The sequence below is a fragment of the Ostrea edulis genome, chromosome 4 (genome assembly GCF_947568905.1).
Source record: "Ostrea edulis chromosome 4, xbOstEdul1.1, whole genome shotgun sequence".
NCBI classification, from domain to species: domain Eukaryota; kingdom Metazoa; phylum Mollusca; class Bivalvia; order Ostreida; family Ostreidae; genus Ostrea; species Ostrea edulis.
The window spans coordinates 50787975-50803639 of record NC_079167.1 but is presented as its reverse complement, the minus strand read 5'-3'; the positions used below and the strand labels follow the sequence as shown (position 1 = coordinate 50803639).

General features: G+C 34.8%; 1 protein-coding gene across 1 annotated transcript in view; it reads right to left on the bottom strand.

Moving 5' to 3' along the window:
- LOC125670232 (cytosolic endo-beta-N-acetylglucosaminidase-like) overlaps nucleotides 1-15665 on the bottom strand; it is a 29593-nt gene that overhangs the window by 5841 nt on the left and 8087 nt on the right. The window contains exons 3-10 of the mRNA XM_048905303.2: nucleotides 15026-15068; nucleotides 10236-14944; nucleotides 9823-9971; nucleotides 5823-5977; nucleotides 5555-5703; nucleotides 3085-3256; nucleotides 2330-2433; nucleotides 1617-1725 (exon numbers count right to left, since the gene is read on the bottom strand). Of these exons, the coding sequence (XP_048761260.1) occupies nucleotides 1617-1725; nucleotides 2330-2433; nucleotides 3085-3256; nucleotides 5555-5703; nucleotides 5823-5977; nucleotides 9823-9971; nucleotides 10236-10417 (1020 nt within the window). The 5' untranslated portion in view covers nucleotides 10418-14944; nucleotides 15026-15068. The remainder of the gene's footprint in view (nucleotides 1-1616; nucleotides 1726-2329; nucleotides 2434-3084; nucleotides 3257-5554; nucleotides 5704-5822; nucleotides 5978-9822; nucleotides 9972-10235; nucleotides 14945-15025; nucleotides 15069-15665) is intronic.

Sequence of the window (15665 nt, the reverse complement as noted above, 5' to 3'; positions counted from 1 at the left end):
GAACTTCAAGAAAGGCGTGGATATTGACATAGTGCTGGTGGATCTAAGGGTGTCTTAGAAATGGCATTAAATGTGACACAGATTCGACTCAGCGGCATATCAGACGCGCTGTCTGCATGAGCGGTTAGCTGAAATCCGTAGATCTACCTGCGCTTTGTTGTGTTAATATTGATACTTATTATCTTAAAATGAGCTGTACTCTTTTGATATCATTCTTAATTATATTGAACTTTTTAATTTGCAACTGTGTGTTTTTGTATTGAGTTGAAAGTGCAGGTACATCGTATAATGGTGATGATTACAGTACTGGCGAAATATGTTATCTATAAATAGGCGATGAATAACAGAGACCGATATTTCTGACATTGTTAATTTCGTTGTTTTTTCCTATACATGAAAATAACGAAATTTAATCTGACATGAAATTAGATACGTCTACAGTAATATCATCCCATTGCCAGTAGTTTAAAACATACCATCATACTATAGGCATAGACAATCTCTTAAGGCTGTTCAAGAATTAAGGGGCTGATAGTGTTGGTGGGGGAGGGGTCAATATCCCAACTACCTGTGAAACAAAATTTCCCTCAACCTCATTTGTTTTGTTTTGTATGGCCAACCATATGTACCATAAAATATGCAACTGAACAAACATATATGATTATACCAAGAGAGAGATGAATTATACCAAGATAGAGAGAGGGGTTTGTACTGAAATAAGGTTGTCAATCCATTCATGGATAGATTGAGTTCCAGAACTTTTAAGTGATATCTCTTTTCACCTAGAGAGAGCATATACTTCATGCAGACTCACAAGAGGGATAAAGATCATCCCTATTGAATTTTGAGTCAAAAGGTTGAGAGACTAGACTTTGATGTAGGAAAATGGTTTTCAAGCCATAAGTAATTTCCCTTTACAAATGGGATCACCACATACATATTTCACACACAGATTTGATATGGGATGAGGGTGATTTTTATCAACTTGGGGCTCAAGAGGTCAAAGGTCAAGCAACCTATAAAATAATACATGTGTATAGGCAAAAAGTTTTCTGAACTTTAAGTGATTTCCCTTTTCACAGGGGAAAGTTTTAATTTTTACTCTATTTATTTATAAAATTACATTCAACGTTTTATAAATAATAAAATTATAAGGACTGAATTTAATTAGTACTCATTTTATGCATTTACAGAGGGCCCCGTAAATGCATATCCAATCATGACTATATGGTAAAGTTTGTGTACACCCATGGGGATTCAGGTTAAAATAGACCCTCAGTACCCTTTGCTTGTCATAAGAGGTGACTAAATGGGGCAGTCCTTCGGATGAGACCTCAAAAACAGGTCCTGTGTCACAGCAGGTGTGGCACAATAAAGATTCCTCCCTGCTCAAAGGCTGTAAGTGCCAAGCATAGGCCTAAATTTTGCAGCCCTTCACCGGCAATGGTGATGTCTTCATATGAGTGATAGATTCTCGAGCGAGACATTAAACAATATACAACCAACTAACCATCTATTCAATTGTTTAGGAAGATTAGCAAGCCCCCATCACTTCATAATGATATAAAGCTTTGTTTGAGTTATCTTCCTTTAAATGTTTACACAACATGCCTTACCTTCCCAAGTAAGCTATACTTCTCTCCAAATCCTTGGCAAAATGTTGTTGAAAGAGGCATACAGTTTGTTTCATTTGAAGGAAGTAAGCAATCCAACAAACTCCAAAATCTGAAATAGTAATTTTCTGAATTAAAGACCACATGCTGCATACAGGACCACATGCTGTATACTGGATAATTTTCATCTTTTGTTATTTTTGCACGAATATATCAACAAATAACTTGACCCATTTTTATTTCACCCAAAGCAGCTTATAGCTGCGTAAAGTTAGAATTTGCTCACTCAGAATGAGAGTGAATTGGATGAAAATAAAATGGGTGAAATTGTCCTTGAATACAGTAATTGACATTAAGGTAGCTCACGTACACTAAAGCTTATACTCTGTATGACACCACATCACAAGATGGCAATTTCAATGTTTTGTGAAATTATTTGTATCGATCGAGTCTTTTATTCCTATGTGTTGAAATAATTTTTTTGAAAATCATGTTTTTATCCAAATCTGTATATTTTTTGGCCTTTTTGCATATATACTTAACGTATATCATCATATCTTTTATAATTAAATCAATTCGTACTGATTTGAGTAACTATTTCTGGGTGTAGTGAGCCACCTTAAATAGACATTTATCAAATTCATTTTTCATATACTGGAAATTCATATGAATAGTTTTAGAAAAGATTCTCCCAAACACACTATTGAGCCATGAACCTGTTTTCATTTTCTGTGAATTTTTCTTTTCCTTGTGTTTCCCAAACCCATCCTTGTGCAAATATGGCTGCAGACATGTTGAATCTTCTGATTGCAGCTAGGGCCTACAAGCATACAAGATTTTATTATGGCACACAATATTTGTATTATGTATGAAACAAAAGTATACCTACAGTCCTCACATATTCTTCCTAATAATGAAAAACAAACTTTCGAATTTGCATAGATGCATGCAATATCAAAATACAAATTACATCAGAGTGATTTACAATTTATGTTCAACTCATCCCTATTGTGCTTCATATCGAATTTGAAGACTTTTGGCCTAGCAATTAAAAATATTCAATTGTTAACAGACATTGTATGATGACAGATGAAGACCAATGGCAGTAGGTCACCTGAGTCACTCAGGTGACCTAAAAAGAATAAGTGACAGAAAATATCTAATGATTTCTATGTGCATTTTATTTTAAAATAAAGAGTTATTTGCCCTTTGTGTGTTGTTTATTTAGACTGTTATACTTAAACTTCTGTGTGATTCTGATATAGACTATAATACTTAAGCTTCTGTGGGATTCTGATATAGACTGTTATACTTAAGCTTCTGTGTGATTCTGATATAGACTGTTATACTTAAGCTTCTGTGTGATTCTGATATAGACTATAATACTTAAGCTTCTGTGGGATTCTGATATAGACTGTTATACTTAAGCTTCTGTGTGATTCTGATATAGACTGTTATACTTAAGGCTCACCTCTACAGTGTTGTATCCTCCACCCCCCAAACAGCCTCTCCCAAACACATCAATCCCCACATACACATCCATGTCCCTCCCTTTGTCCCTGGCCAGGGTCAACGAGTGATGCAGAGTTTCATCTTTCCAGTTGTAGTTCAGGAATATCCCATCACATGCATCAAAAAACATGCTGAAATCATACAATTGAATAATATTCAACCACAAACAGAAACTTCAGGTGGTGCAGAATTCTTTATAATGACAATGTAGATAGCTTAGGGAAGGAGTTGTTTTAGAATTTGGGATAAGAACACAGCTTGCATCAATATTGTTGAATTTTTAGACTTTCCAGGTTGGTGGCATTGTGGAAGGCTATGAATTATCATGTGCATAAACAACAAATAAATGATCAAATCAATAATTAAAGTATATAACCCTTTAATGTCAAACATGTCATTATTTCTTTCTTTTTGGAAATAATTTATACATTCAGTACTTAACTTAAGGACCAATGAAAATATTACTTCATCATTTATTCAATTTTACTTGTAATGTGCCATTTGATTGGTTCATTAGACTTCATCAACATTCTTTATACAGGTGACTTTTGATGGCTCAAACTTTGATCTCTCGAACTTCTTGATCTCTTAAAGTGAAATCTCAGTCTCGATTTTTTATATGGAGAAAAAAAATCAGGGCCGGGATTTCACTTTGAGAGATCAAGAACTTCGAGAGATCGAAGCTTGAGTCATCAAGCGTACATGTGCATAATTATTTCCACTTGGACCTTGTCTGGATAAGGGTAAATGCCTGGTGCTAGCCTGGCGCTAGCATGTCCTGTTAGATAGGTGTTTATATAGAGAAAACATTGCCTGTCTTTGCTTGTGGGGTGGATAGTTAATTGTTTAATTGGTCAATTTAATCCCTCATCCTTGCTTTGTTTTTGTTTCATGTAATTCAACTATAGTTATCTTTTATAACTCATTTGGACTTGACAATGAGACAGTAATTGAAACATAGTTATCTATTAGAATGCATGTTTTGTGTAAGGTAACTGGATTCTGTGATGATTGTACTCTGTGTAGTTAGTGACTATGAATCTTCATTATGTATGAGAAATTTGTCCTGTAAATCCTACTTATACGTCTATCTTAACATATAAATGACAATATTGCTCAATATCATATGAAATTCATATTCTTTTTAGAATTATTCATCAAATCACATCAAAAGCATTTTATTTAATTAAATAATAAGGCATGAAAATAATTTCTACTCATTCTATCTGACATAAAGCAAGTTCAATTGGGACAATTTACACTCCTTATAAACCACTTCACGGTTTATTCGCGGTTTATAATGTGTAAACTGGTGTATCTTTATATCATAGGAAATTAGTAGAAATTACTTTCATTCTTTAACTAATTATTTCACTATCCTAACATCAAGACAGAAATCTCATCATTATTTTCCAGGATTGTATATTCATGTACTCATTCACATAAGAATTTTTATTTATACTATTGTATAAGTAGAATTTCTAGCAAGGATTTAATTTTGGCATTATTATCAACAGTATTGGGATCGCTAAAATTGAATATTGCTAATATTTATTCCATGTCGGAGGTAATAGCTATCTTTCTTGTAATCATAAAGTTGCTAAAATTAGCTCTTGCTAAATATACATGTAAGACTCTAAAGTGTGATGGTCGCTCCAAAGTGCGATGGTCACGCCAAAGTGCAATGATCTGTGCCAAAGTGCGATGGTCTAACATGCCAAAGTCTGATGGTGAGGGGGTTCAGTGACATTTGTGACATCACGTTATCATGACGTTGTTCGTAACGTCTTTCAAAATCAAACCGAAGAAATGCAACGTCAGTTTGCCTCAACGAAGGTTATTTCTGCTGGCACTAACGTCTTAGGGATATTGTAGGAAGGCATGGGTGATTTAGATTGACATGGACGATAGCAAGGGCAAGTTTACACTCTTGAGGATTGTGACAACAGTACATACATTTGTTGTCAAAATATCTACTTTGCCCGAGCATGCTTTGATTCATGATCATTTATTACGTGTGATGTACACGTAATAAATTTCGGGGGGGGGGGGGGGGGGGGGGGGAGATGCTACAATGCAAAAAATTCGATGTGATTTCACCTTTGAAAAGTTTGTGTTCAATAACACAACAACTAAATAGTATTAAATGAAATAAGTTATTATTTTATTTATTATTTTACATTGGCATTTTGAAGAAATAAAACACTGTTGGTACAGTCTGTACCAAAACACTGTGTCCATTCAACGGACTTCAGCATGTCATTCCATTGCACTTTGGTGCATTAATGTGTACCATCGCACTTTGGCGTGTCAGACCATCGCACTTTGGAGTCCGACATACATCATTTATGGACAAATCGCTAAATTTGTGTCTCACTACATTTTGTAAAAATACCTTGTATGGCATTTTACTTGTATGAAATAAATACCAATTTTTGCTGTTGAGTTCATTCTGCCACTTCAGTTCTCCAGTGTTAAGGACACTGTCATACCAGATCACCTGAGAGCCTGGCACTTCTGCGTGGAGTTGGTCAGTCAGAAATCCCACAAACTTGCACAGATTCTCTACCTTATCTGACTGATGAAACAAGAATGTGCAAATATTCAGAGAAAAAAATCTGTGAGAATAGTGCCGAGATTGGCTAAAACTGCCTCATTTATATAACTAAAAAGTAGCTTAATTAAAGTTATATATACCTCAATAACATTTTCAATGTTGATCAGCCATCCATCAAATTTGTAATACTTTGTAATCTCAACCAATTTACTGGCCACCTTCCTAAAGGAATCTTCAGATTCTAGTAACCTCTGACTTCTAATCTTGCCATCATCCCATTCCGTTATGAATGTTCCTACATTGAATAAAAAAAATTGTTCATCTTTAATTAGCAATTTTCAATAAATCTTTTACCAACTAAATCATAGAATGGAGCATTTGAGGCCTTTCTCTACACCCTTGATCAGTTCTTTCTTTCACAGAATGAACAGTTTGAAATCATTGTCTCCATCGATAACAATTACATAATGGAAAGTCATATGTACATTTGAATTTCCTTACAGTTCCATATAAATATATATCTATCTAAACCTCAGGTGCAAATTTATACCAAAGCTGTTGAAGGGGAGATACTTCAACAAATACACATGTAGTTGGAAATTCAATAATAAGGTGATAATAAGGAAACAATATTCAGTATTTCAAAGTTTAATGGTTTTTAAATATTTCAACACCTCTTCTAAATCATATCATTGATTTATGTACGGTAAATGTAATATTTTTATGTCATAAATCTTATCTAAAAATCTTTCATTCCATTTACGACAGGGAGTCATGCCATCATCCATCTCATATGCCAGGCCAGTCTATTTGTTCATTAGCAGCCCATCCTGTCCCATTACATTAGCAGCCCATCCTGTCCCATTACATTAGCAGACCATCCTGTCCCATTACATTAGCAGCCCATCCTGTCCCATTACATTAACAGCCCATCCTGTCCCATTACATTAGCAGCCCATCCTGTCCCATTACATTAGCAGACCATCCTGTCCCATTACATTAGCAGCCCATCCTGTCCCATTACATTAGCAGCCCATCCTGTCCCATTACATTAGCAGCCCATCCTGTCCCATTACATTAGCAGCCCATCCTGTCCCATTACATTAGCAGCCCATCCTGTCACATTACATTAGCAGCCCATCTTGTCCCATTACATTAGCAGCCCATCCTGTCCCATTACATTAGCAGACCATCCTGTCCCATTACATTAGCAGCCCATCCTGTCACATTACACATATTTCTGTTACATTACATATATTTCTGTCACATTACATATATTTCTGAAGAGGAAATACTGAATCATTCCTCTACTTTGGACATTAATTCTGATAAAATGGATTTATGTGTTCATAGTCATGTTGGGTGCTTTATAATTGCTTCTAAATGGGATTTGATAAACTGGTCTGGATGCTGATTACACATGTACTTCTAAAATAGATTTGAACTTTGAGGTTTATTCAATTTCTCTTTAGATATGAGAATAGGTATGAATTTGGAGTGTTACCCATGTCTGTCCATTCTAAAAAGAATGACCAATCACCCCTTTCTTACCTGTAACTGTTCACTCTGTACTGTCAATAAGTTAGAACATGTCTGACATTTTTTGCATAAGAATGGACGGCTTCCAACTTACTGGCCAGTGTTCAGTCCAGTATGGCAGAGAATGGATACAAAAGAACAAAGGGGCGATGTCACAACAACAATTTAAATTTTGTTAGGAAAGTCAAGGACTATATATATACCAACACACAAAAGAAATGCAACCCCAATGAAACATCAATAATTAGTAATATTGCTGGCAATTTTGAATTGCACAATACCATGCAATTTATGGTTGATTGAACTCAGTCACATGTCCATGAGGTATCAATACATACCCTGATTAGCATGTGCAAGGATACATGCAAAAGAATTTCAAGTGTCTCAGACCTATTTGTTATCCTTCAGGTATCTGGTAAGAATAGTCCAATATCAAAATATGCTTCTCATATTGCTTAAAGTATGCTTAGGCTACCTACGTAATGATGCATGTAACAGTGCAATGCAGTTACTATTGGCTGGAAACATCCAAAATGCAAAGACAAGAGCTCAGAATATCCATAAAAGCACAATATCTCCTCTCTACAAATGCCTTAGACTGACTGGTATAACTGCTGACTAGCTGACCGAAGGCTATGACATTTCATGAGGTTGCAGAAGTTATGCAAGTGGTTAAGAACTACACAAAAACTGCAAATGAGATACCAGGGACACATAATCCAAGACTAAGCTGAGATGGTGCTGAGTCATCTCAGGTTCTATGGCATCAAGCTGCTTTGAGTTTCAGTAGGAATGCCCCTCAATCATCATCAATGTGATGTCAGAATCCAATAGTTGCCATGACATTGTCCAAATAAGTTTTCCAATCTTACGGTGAACAATATACCAATAACTACATGGTGGGATTAGGTTTAGTAGTGGTAGAGCTATGGTGTAGTGGCTGCAAAACCCATTTGGTTATCATTGAAAGCAAATTGACAGCACAACACTACTTAAGACACTGTTCTGCAATCTGTCGTACCGTTTGTCCAAAAGGATAACTTGATTTTTTAACAGGACAATGGTTTAATGTGGTGCAGTGGACTACATGTATTTTCAACACAATGATGCTGACACATTACCTTGACCCTCATTCAGTCCCAATATCTCACCATTTGTGTGACATGCTAGATCAACACATTTGAATGCACCCTAATCCACCAGAGGCTCTAACCACTTTGTGAAGGCACTTTTAGAAGAGTGGCAGAACATATAATGAACTCACATCACAAAAATTGAACAGCAACAAATGCTAACAGGGGCATATTCATTACTGAAGTAGGAAAATTTCAATGGCTACCACCTCTTCAGACTTGATATGTTTTGCCAAAGTGTTGATGGCTGACGCTAAATTCACTGTGTTATCTAATTGAATAGATGTGCATCTTCTATCAGATGTAAAACTTAAATGATATATCTAAATGAAAAAATAAAAATATTACTGAAAATTGGAGTTTGCGTTTCTTTTGTGTGTCAATATACATTACATAAAGGTCTATGTGTAACATAATATTTTACTACTGTAATGTTTCCCCTTATCATGATAAAGGGCAAAGTCCTCTCAGCGGAGCTTTCTCTATAGGTGTCAGACATTCATTCGCATGCTTAAAAGGAAAATACAGAAAACTAATGAAAATTTAAACCATACATGTACCTATGGAACTTGAAAATTTTGGTCACAATACTGAATAGCATTGATTTGAATGAAAGCGCGAGGACATGTACAGGTATTTTGCCATTTTGAATCTTGTCTATCCAAGTTCACGTCGTTCTGAGAACCATAAGAACATGTACACTTATTTGTAAATTGTAATCACTCCTCAATATATTGTAAAAGGTCTCCTATGTTTGTAAAATTGCTAAACATTGACGCTAAATATGACGTCACAATGCACTTTTGACATCGATTGCATTATATTGTCCACGTTCAATGAATAGGTGGATCAAATGTCTAAAGTCATGTAACAAGATTAAAATGTGCTTTGACAACTTTCTGCACATGTCCAGACAATTTGGAACTTTTTTTCATCTTGTTATGGTGTCCGGGTAGCACAGAGGTAGTGCTCTCACTTTTCACCGCTGCGACCTGAGTTTGATCCCCATGATCGGCAGTGGTTGTATGTGAGAGGGTATGGCGGTCGCCCTCTCAGACACGCGAGTTTCCTCTGGGTAATCTGGTCTCCTCCTGCATAAATGACCCCCTATCGCAAACATCCGTGCATGAAAGGACCCCATTGGAAATAAGCTTTCATGGGTTATCCTTGGTATTTATGTATGTATGTTTGTATGTATGTATATACCGAATGAACATTTTTTATTTATGGATATAAATACTAAGACCAATACTTTATGCTTCAACCTTAAACACAGTCATGCTGTAAAACATATTAATTCTCTATTGTGATGGTATGGTAGCCGTAATACTTATCAGAATGTTGAAAATCAGGGAGGGTTACATTATTACTGCTATATTGAAAGCTAATATTTAAATATGACTAATAGTGTTAACTTATATTAATTTTAATAATGAGAATACTGGTAAAAAGGAACATTAGTTAATACCAAGAACTTTAACTCCATGCTTGTGTGCTGCATTTATCCATGTTACTGGTGGAACAGTGACAAAATAATGGCTGAAGTAGATAAAACTGTCAATGTACTGCCAATGATAAAACCGGTAAGGCAGTTGATCTTCAGATCCTTGTACAAATCTAGAAAATGAAAATACTGTTAGTTCAAAATACAAAATCAAATATATGATACTCAATTAAAACATACTTTTCACATTTTTTAAATATAGATAACCCATATGTCTTATATATATATATATATATATATATAAGAGAGAGATATCGAGGGAAGAGAAAGAGGCCCTGGCACATTAAGTGGATTAAAATAACATATTTCAAAGTGACAAATATGATGATATCTTTGTAAGATGGTTATACAAATTAATCGTAAGTTACCAAGTTTACCTGTCTTTCAAGTATCCACCACACATATCATGGCATAGCAAAGTTCTGGGAGTGGCACTAGACCTCTCTTTTCTTTCAGCTATCGGGACTGAGCAAACTTTACAATCGACAAGTTTGTTAGGAGTCCATGCTTCCAGCTCTTCCAATGTTTTTATTGGTAAACACTCCATATTCTTCTGCATTGTACCTTCTCATCAAGCAACGCACCACAGGAGTTTGAAATTTTATCAATAAAGTCAATAAAATTCACTTGACTGACCACGCAGTGCCGTGTACAGTATTTCGCAATTAAATTTGCAAAATTATTAGTGGATACAAATGCTGGAAATAAAGGATTATATCGAATAAACAATAATTTCAATCGCCATGATGATGAGCAAAAAACATCTATATCAAAGGATTCATCTATAGAATAGAACTGTAAAAAATAAAATAAAAATTAACTTGTTTATATCTCGCTCAAAGTATTTTCACTTCTTCAAAAATGCTTAATTTTTTTCATTGTTTTGAAGCGCTTAAGAGACGTATATGAAGTTGCATGGGTAAGTAAATTGTACGTATAATTATTCGTGAAACAAATCGAACCACTATAACTAGTTGAATAATGAGATGAATATCCCGTGATTACGAAGGAAGATCTCTAATTTATCTAAGAGTTAACTTTTCGTTATCACGACTTTAAAAATTAATTATGAAAGGTGAAGATAATTATGTGGTAAAATATAAAGAAGGGGGGGGGGGGGTTCCATTCAAAATTTTAAGGCCAGACTTTGTATAAACTTATGTGCGCTTTTTGAAATTGACGATACTTTTTTTATATACATTTTATTATCTATTTCTAATCTACTAGCATTTAAACGTTTATACCGAGCTCCAAATTAAATTTTGCGTAACAATAGCACAATATTGAATTGATGCTATCTTCAAGTAATGAGAGATATCTTCAATTATTTGAGTTTATGTTAATTTGGCACTCTATTATAGTTGTCTGATTCCGGATTTGGATTGACGTCTGATACCGGTGAAATTCCAGCGGAGCAGACAATTTTTTAGGTGATTTTTTTTTTTCACATCCTATTTCATTAAACAGAGCTATTAAAATATACTCATATCCACCAAAATATTTATGAAGACAAGAGGCCCATGGGTCACATCGCTCACCTGACTGGGTCACTCTGATTCCGCTGCGTTTGTGATTTTTAAAGGATTATTTTTCATTCTACATGTATATTCTCTATCTGATTCACTCTAACTCCAGCGTTAGTGAATTGAAGGGGGAAAAACCTGAATTCTTACAAATTTTTAAAAGGCCTGAATTTGTTATGATTTAGTGTTGTCCTGTACATAACTCGTGAAAGCATTTGTTTTAATTAATTTCTTGTACATTCCCATATAAAACTTCGATCTCCTGTTGTGGCTCCACCCTACCCCGGGACCTCTGAATTGACCAAACTTGAATTTGAACAATCTGAAGATGCTTGCATTGCCAACTTGCATATCAATATCACATATCATATCAATATGGCCCTGCTGTTCTTTAAGATGAAGATTTCTAAAGACGTTTCCTTACATATTTTAGTATGTATTCAAAACTTTGATCCTCTTTGTGACTCCCCTACCTTCGGGGGTCATGATTTGTATAAATTTGAATCTGCATTAATTGTGGATGATCAATATCACTAATAGTGGGCCTGCTGCTCTTGAGAGGATGTTCTCTATATATTCCCATGAAAATCTTTAATTCCCTATCGTGGTCTCATATTATTTCTGGGGGCCACAATTTGAATAAAGGTGAATCTACACTAGCTGGGGATGCTTGCATATTAATACGACCAACCATGGCTCTGCTGTTTTTGAGAAGAAGATCCCCCATATATATTCCTATGTAAAACTTTGATCCTCTATTGACACCCACTCTACTTCCGGGGACTACAAATTGAACAAACTTGAACTCGCACCTCCTTGGCATGCTTGAATATTCATTCGACTAATCATAGCCGTTTGTTCTTGAATAGAATATTTATAAATAGCTTTACTACATATCTCCATATTAAACTTCGATCCCCTATTGTGCCAATTTGAACAAACTTGAATCTATTCTATGTCAGGAAGCTTTCATGTGAATTTCATCTTTCCTGGCCCAAAGGTTCTTGAGAATAATATTATTTATTACCCAACCCTGATTTTGCCTTTCCTTGAAGAATAGCATGACCCTTCATTTGATTAAATTTGAATCACCTTTATCGAAGGATGATAATTTGTGCCACGTTTGATTGAAATTGGCCAAGCGGTTCTGGAGAAGAAATTAAAAATGTTAAAAGTTTACGGACGGACGGGCGTTCGGACGCCGGGCAATAGGTAATCAGAAAAGCTCATTTGAGCTTTCAGCTCAGGTAAACTCAAATATTAACGAAACCGAATGAAACGAAATGAACAGAAACGAAACTAGATCGAAACGAAATGATATATCAGTTGGAACACTTATGTTGACGGTGCTATCACTAGGGCATGTACAGCTTCATAATGTATGCATGCACGGATTCAGACATTTTTCCCTTGGGGGTTGGTTACAACACACGTAATTTTATTCAGAGGTTCCAACCTACAGAAGGGACCAATAATTAGTATTTCACAACTGTAACTAAATAAAAATAGGCATATATTTTCAAACAAGGTTGGGAGGACCCCCTTCCCTGCACTGTACTAACATGACCGTTCCCAACGGAAAATAGGAGAAAATTTTGCATTGTAATGAAGATCACCCAATCCCTCAAAGATATTCTGAAATCTTATGTAACAATCCTCTAAAGAGCGATATCGCATTGTTCGGAAGCCTAATCGGTGACACAAGGAATGCCTAGTTCAATGTTCGCCGCGATGTCACACGCCATGCGGTCATTGAGAGTGGAACTGGAATACAGTCATTTCACGTAAATCTAAGAGGATCATACAGGATGCACACTGCATTTTAAATATTTTATAAAACCATATATTGCAATGTTAAATTGTTTATTTTGTTTTTAAAGAATTGATTGTTTGTTTGTTTGTTTGGTTTTTTTTTTTTTTTTGGTTTTTTTTTTTTTTTTGGTTTTGTTGTTGTTTGTTTAGGTTTTTTTTTTTTTTTAAATTTTACTAACAGATGTAAAAAGTTTGCCACCCAAGTGTTGATTGGAAAAAGAAAGTGACAATTTCCATTCAACCAAAACACGAAGAGAGAAGTGTAAGTTTGCTGAAGATGTTCCCGTTATGAAATAACTATTCAAATGATCATGAGTTGCAAAAACTCTGAAAATATCGCCATAAGGGTGGGGATTTGCTTATTAGTACTTTGATCTTGATGAAATTGCTAACTATTTATCTGCTGTGTATTTTGCGTTATTCCCTGGGGTAACTCTACCATGTGAAATAATAGGTTTTTTGCAAAATCTTTAATCAATTAATCTTTGAGCATTATAGAAATATTTATAAAGTAGCAGTGTTTTGAAATTGTTAATTAAAATTTTATCATTTTACCCAGTTCTTATGGAGTTCTATTATGCTGTTTAATGCGATGATGGTGACATACATACACTTCTGTTTATATATGTCCCGACAGCTTTAAAAAGGCGACAACCGATACATTTTCTTTGATTATTAATTGGACCAAACCATATTAAGTGAAAATTAGTAGTTTTCTACTTTGAACCCACAATAGTGATAATATAGCTCTAACTATTTTGCATTTATAGTTTGGTCATCAAATCATGTATAACGAATGAGGAAAAATTATCTCCCCTTTCTTTTCATTGGCACAAAATGACGCCATGATTAAATGTATTAATCTTGAAGTAACAAATGATAAGTTGCAAAATTATGGGGAACGAAAAGAATTTACTTGCAACTTCCATTACTACCGTGAAAAATGGAGAGTTTTTTAAATTTAATTTTAACACATGTTTTATAAAATCTCTTTGCACCAAACCTTCTGATTACCTCTTTGAGTTGTACGTCTCGATATTTGTTTCTGTAACTTTTCTCTCTCTTTTAATTTTTTACTTGTCCTAAAGAACGATATATTTGTTTCAAAAATTGAGAATTTCGAAGATTCCCAAATATGCTCTGTACCAAATGATACTTCTCTCAATACTCATCCATCTTGACTTTTACATTTTTTTCGGCCGCAAGTTTGGATTTGTTTTCTGACGATGCATGCTGTTCTGTTTGACTTTTTGTTTTAAATTGTTATATCTTTGATTATTCGGCGGCGGAGAATAATACCTGGGATTTAAAAAAAGATTTTATCCTATCAGCATGAACAGAGACATCTAGATTCACGTGATCATTCGACCGTCGTAACCTAAGTAAATGGTTCGGATTTTCTCCTGGAGTTTGCTTCACAATTTACCAAGACATCATCTCGAAGTTTGAACTTAGGAATTTTTATATTTCTATTTTACTCAACTTAATTTTTTTTTCTTTGACCTTGTTCTGCCAGTCCCTCCATTATCTTCAATTTTGGGTGCTTTTTCCAGTAGCTCGACGAAATATCAATAGGTAAAGACACTCCTTTCCAAAACACAATATTATATGGGGAATATTCTGTAGAATGTGTAGACGGACTCATTCAAAAAGCCATCATATCGCCATCTTCCCAAGTCAAGGGTTTGTGATCCACCATATTACATCGAATGGCTCCATGAACGATTACATGATCCAATGAAATTCATCGTCTTATTCAACATATAAGATTTTATAGATAATTGTGATACAATATTCCAAAATGATTAAAACATATTTTGATGTGAACTTACTATGAACATCACTCAAGATATCTGTAGGGTGTGTACCGATATTCTGTCAAAAGACATAGATGGATTCTTTCAAATTAGTTTTTTCAAGTGTATATGTTTCAACAAAATCAGTTGAGATATTAGATCCGCTCGCATACTCTCCACACAAATATGGACTGATTGGATAAACGTCAAGGTTCAGCTGATGTCAAAATGATGTTGATGGCGATATCATTGACCGCCTTTTATAAAACGTATTCTGTCAAGGGTTTGTGAGAAATATGGTGGACTTGGTAAAATTTCTTCCCATTAGTTTGATTTTTCTGACAATATGCTCCTAGCAACTGAGCTAAAGTTGAATTGATTCGTTCAAATGCAACATTGCTTTGAGGATGATAAGAACTTGTAACATGTCTAGTCATCTTACGTACAGTGTATCTTGCACATATGGAACACCAAATTCAATTAACGAGATCAACTGAAGATATCTCTAATTATATAATAGCTCTCTCAAAAATAATTATTGCGCGCATCAAATAAATTAAGGATGTCATTAATTCAATTGAAAAGACCAATAATTCAATTGCGCGCATTAATTGAATTTATGTGCACTACCGTCAATTCAATTGTTGATAACATCAATTCATTTGAAAAGAAGAAC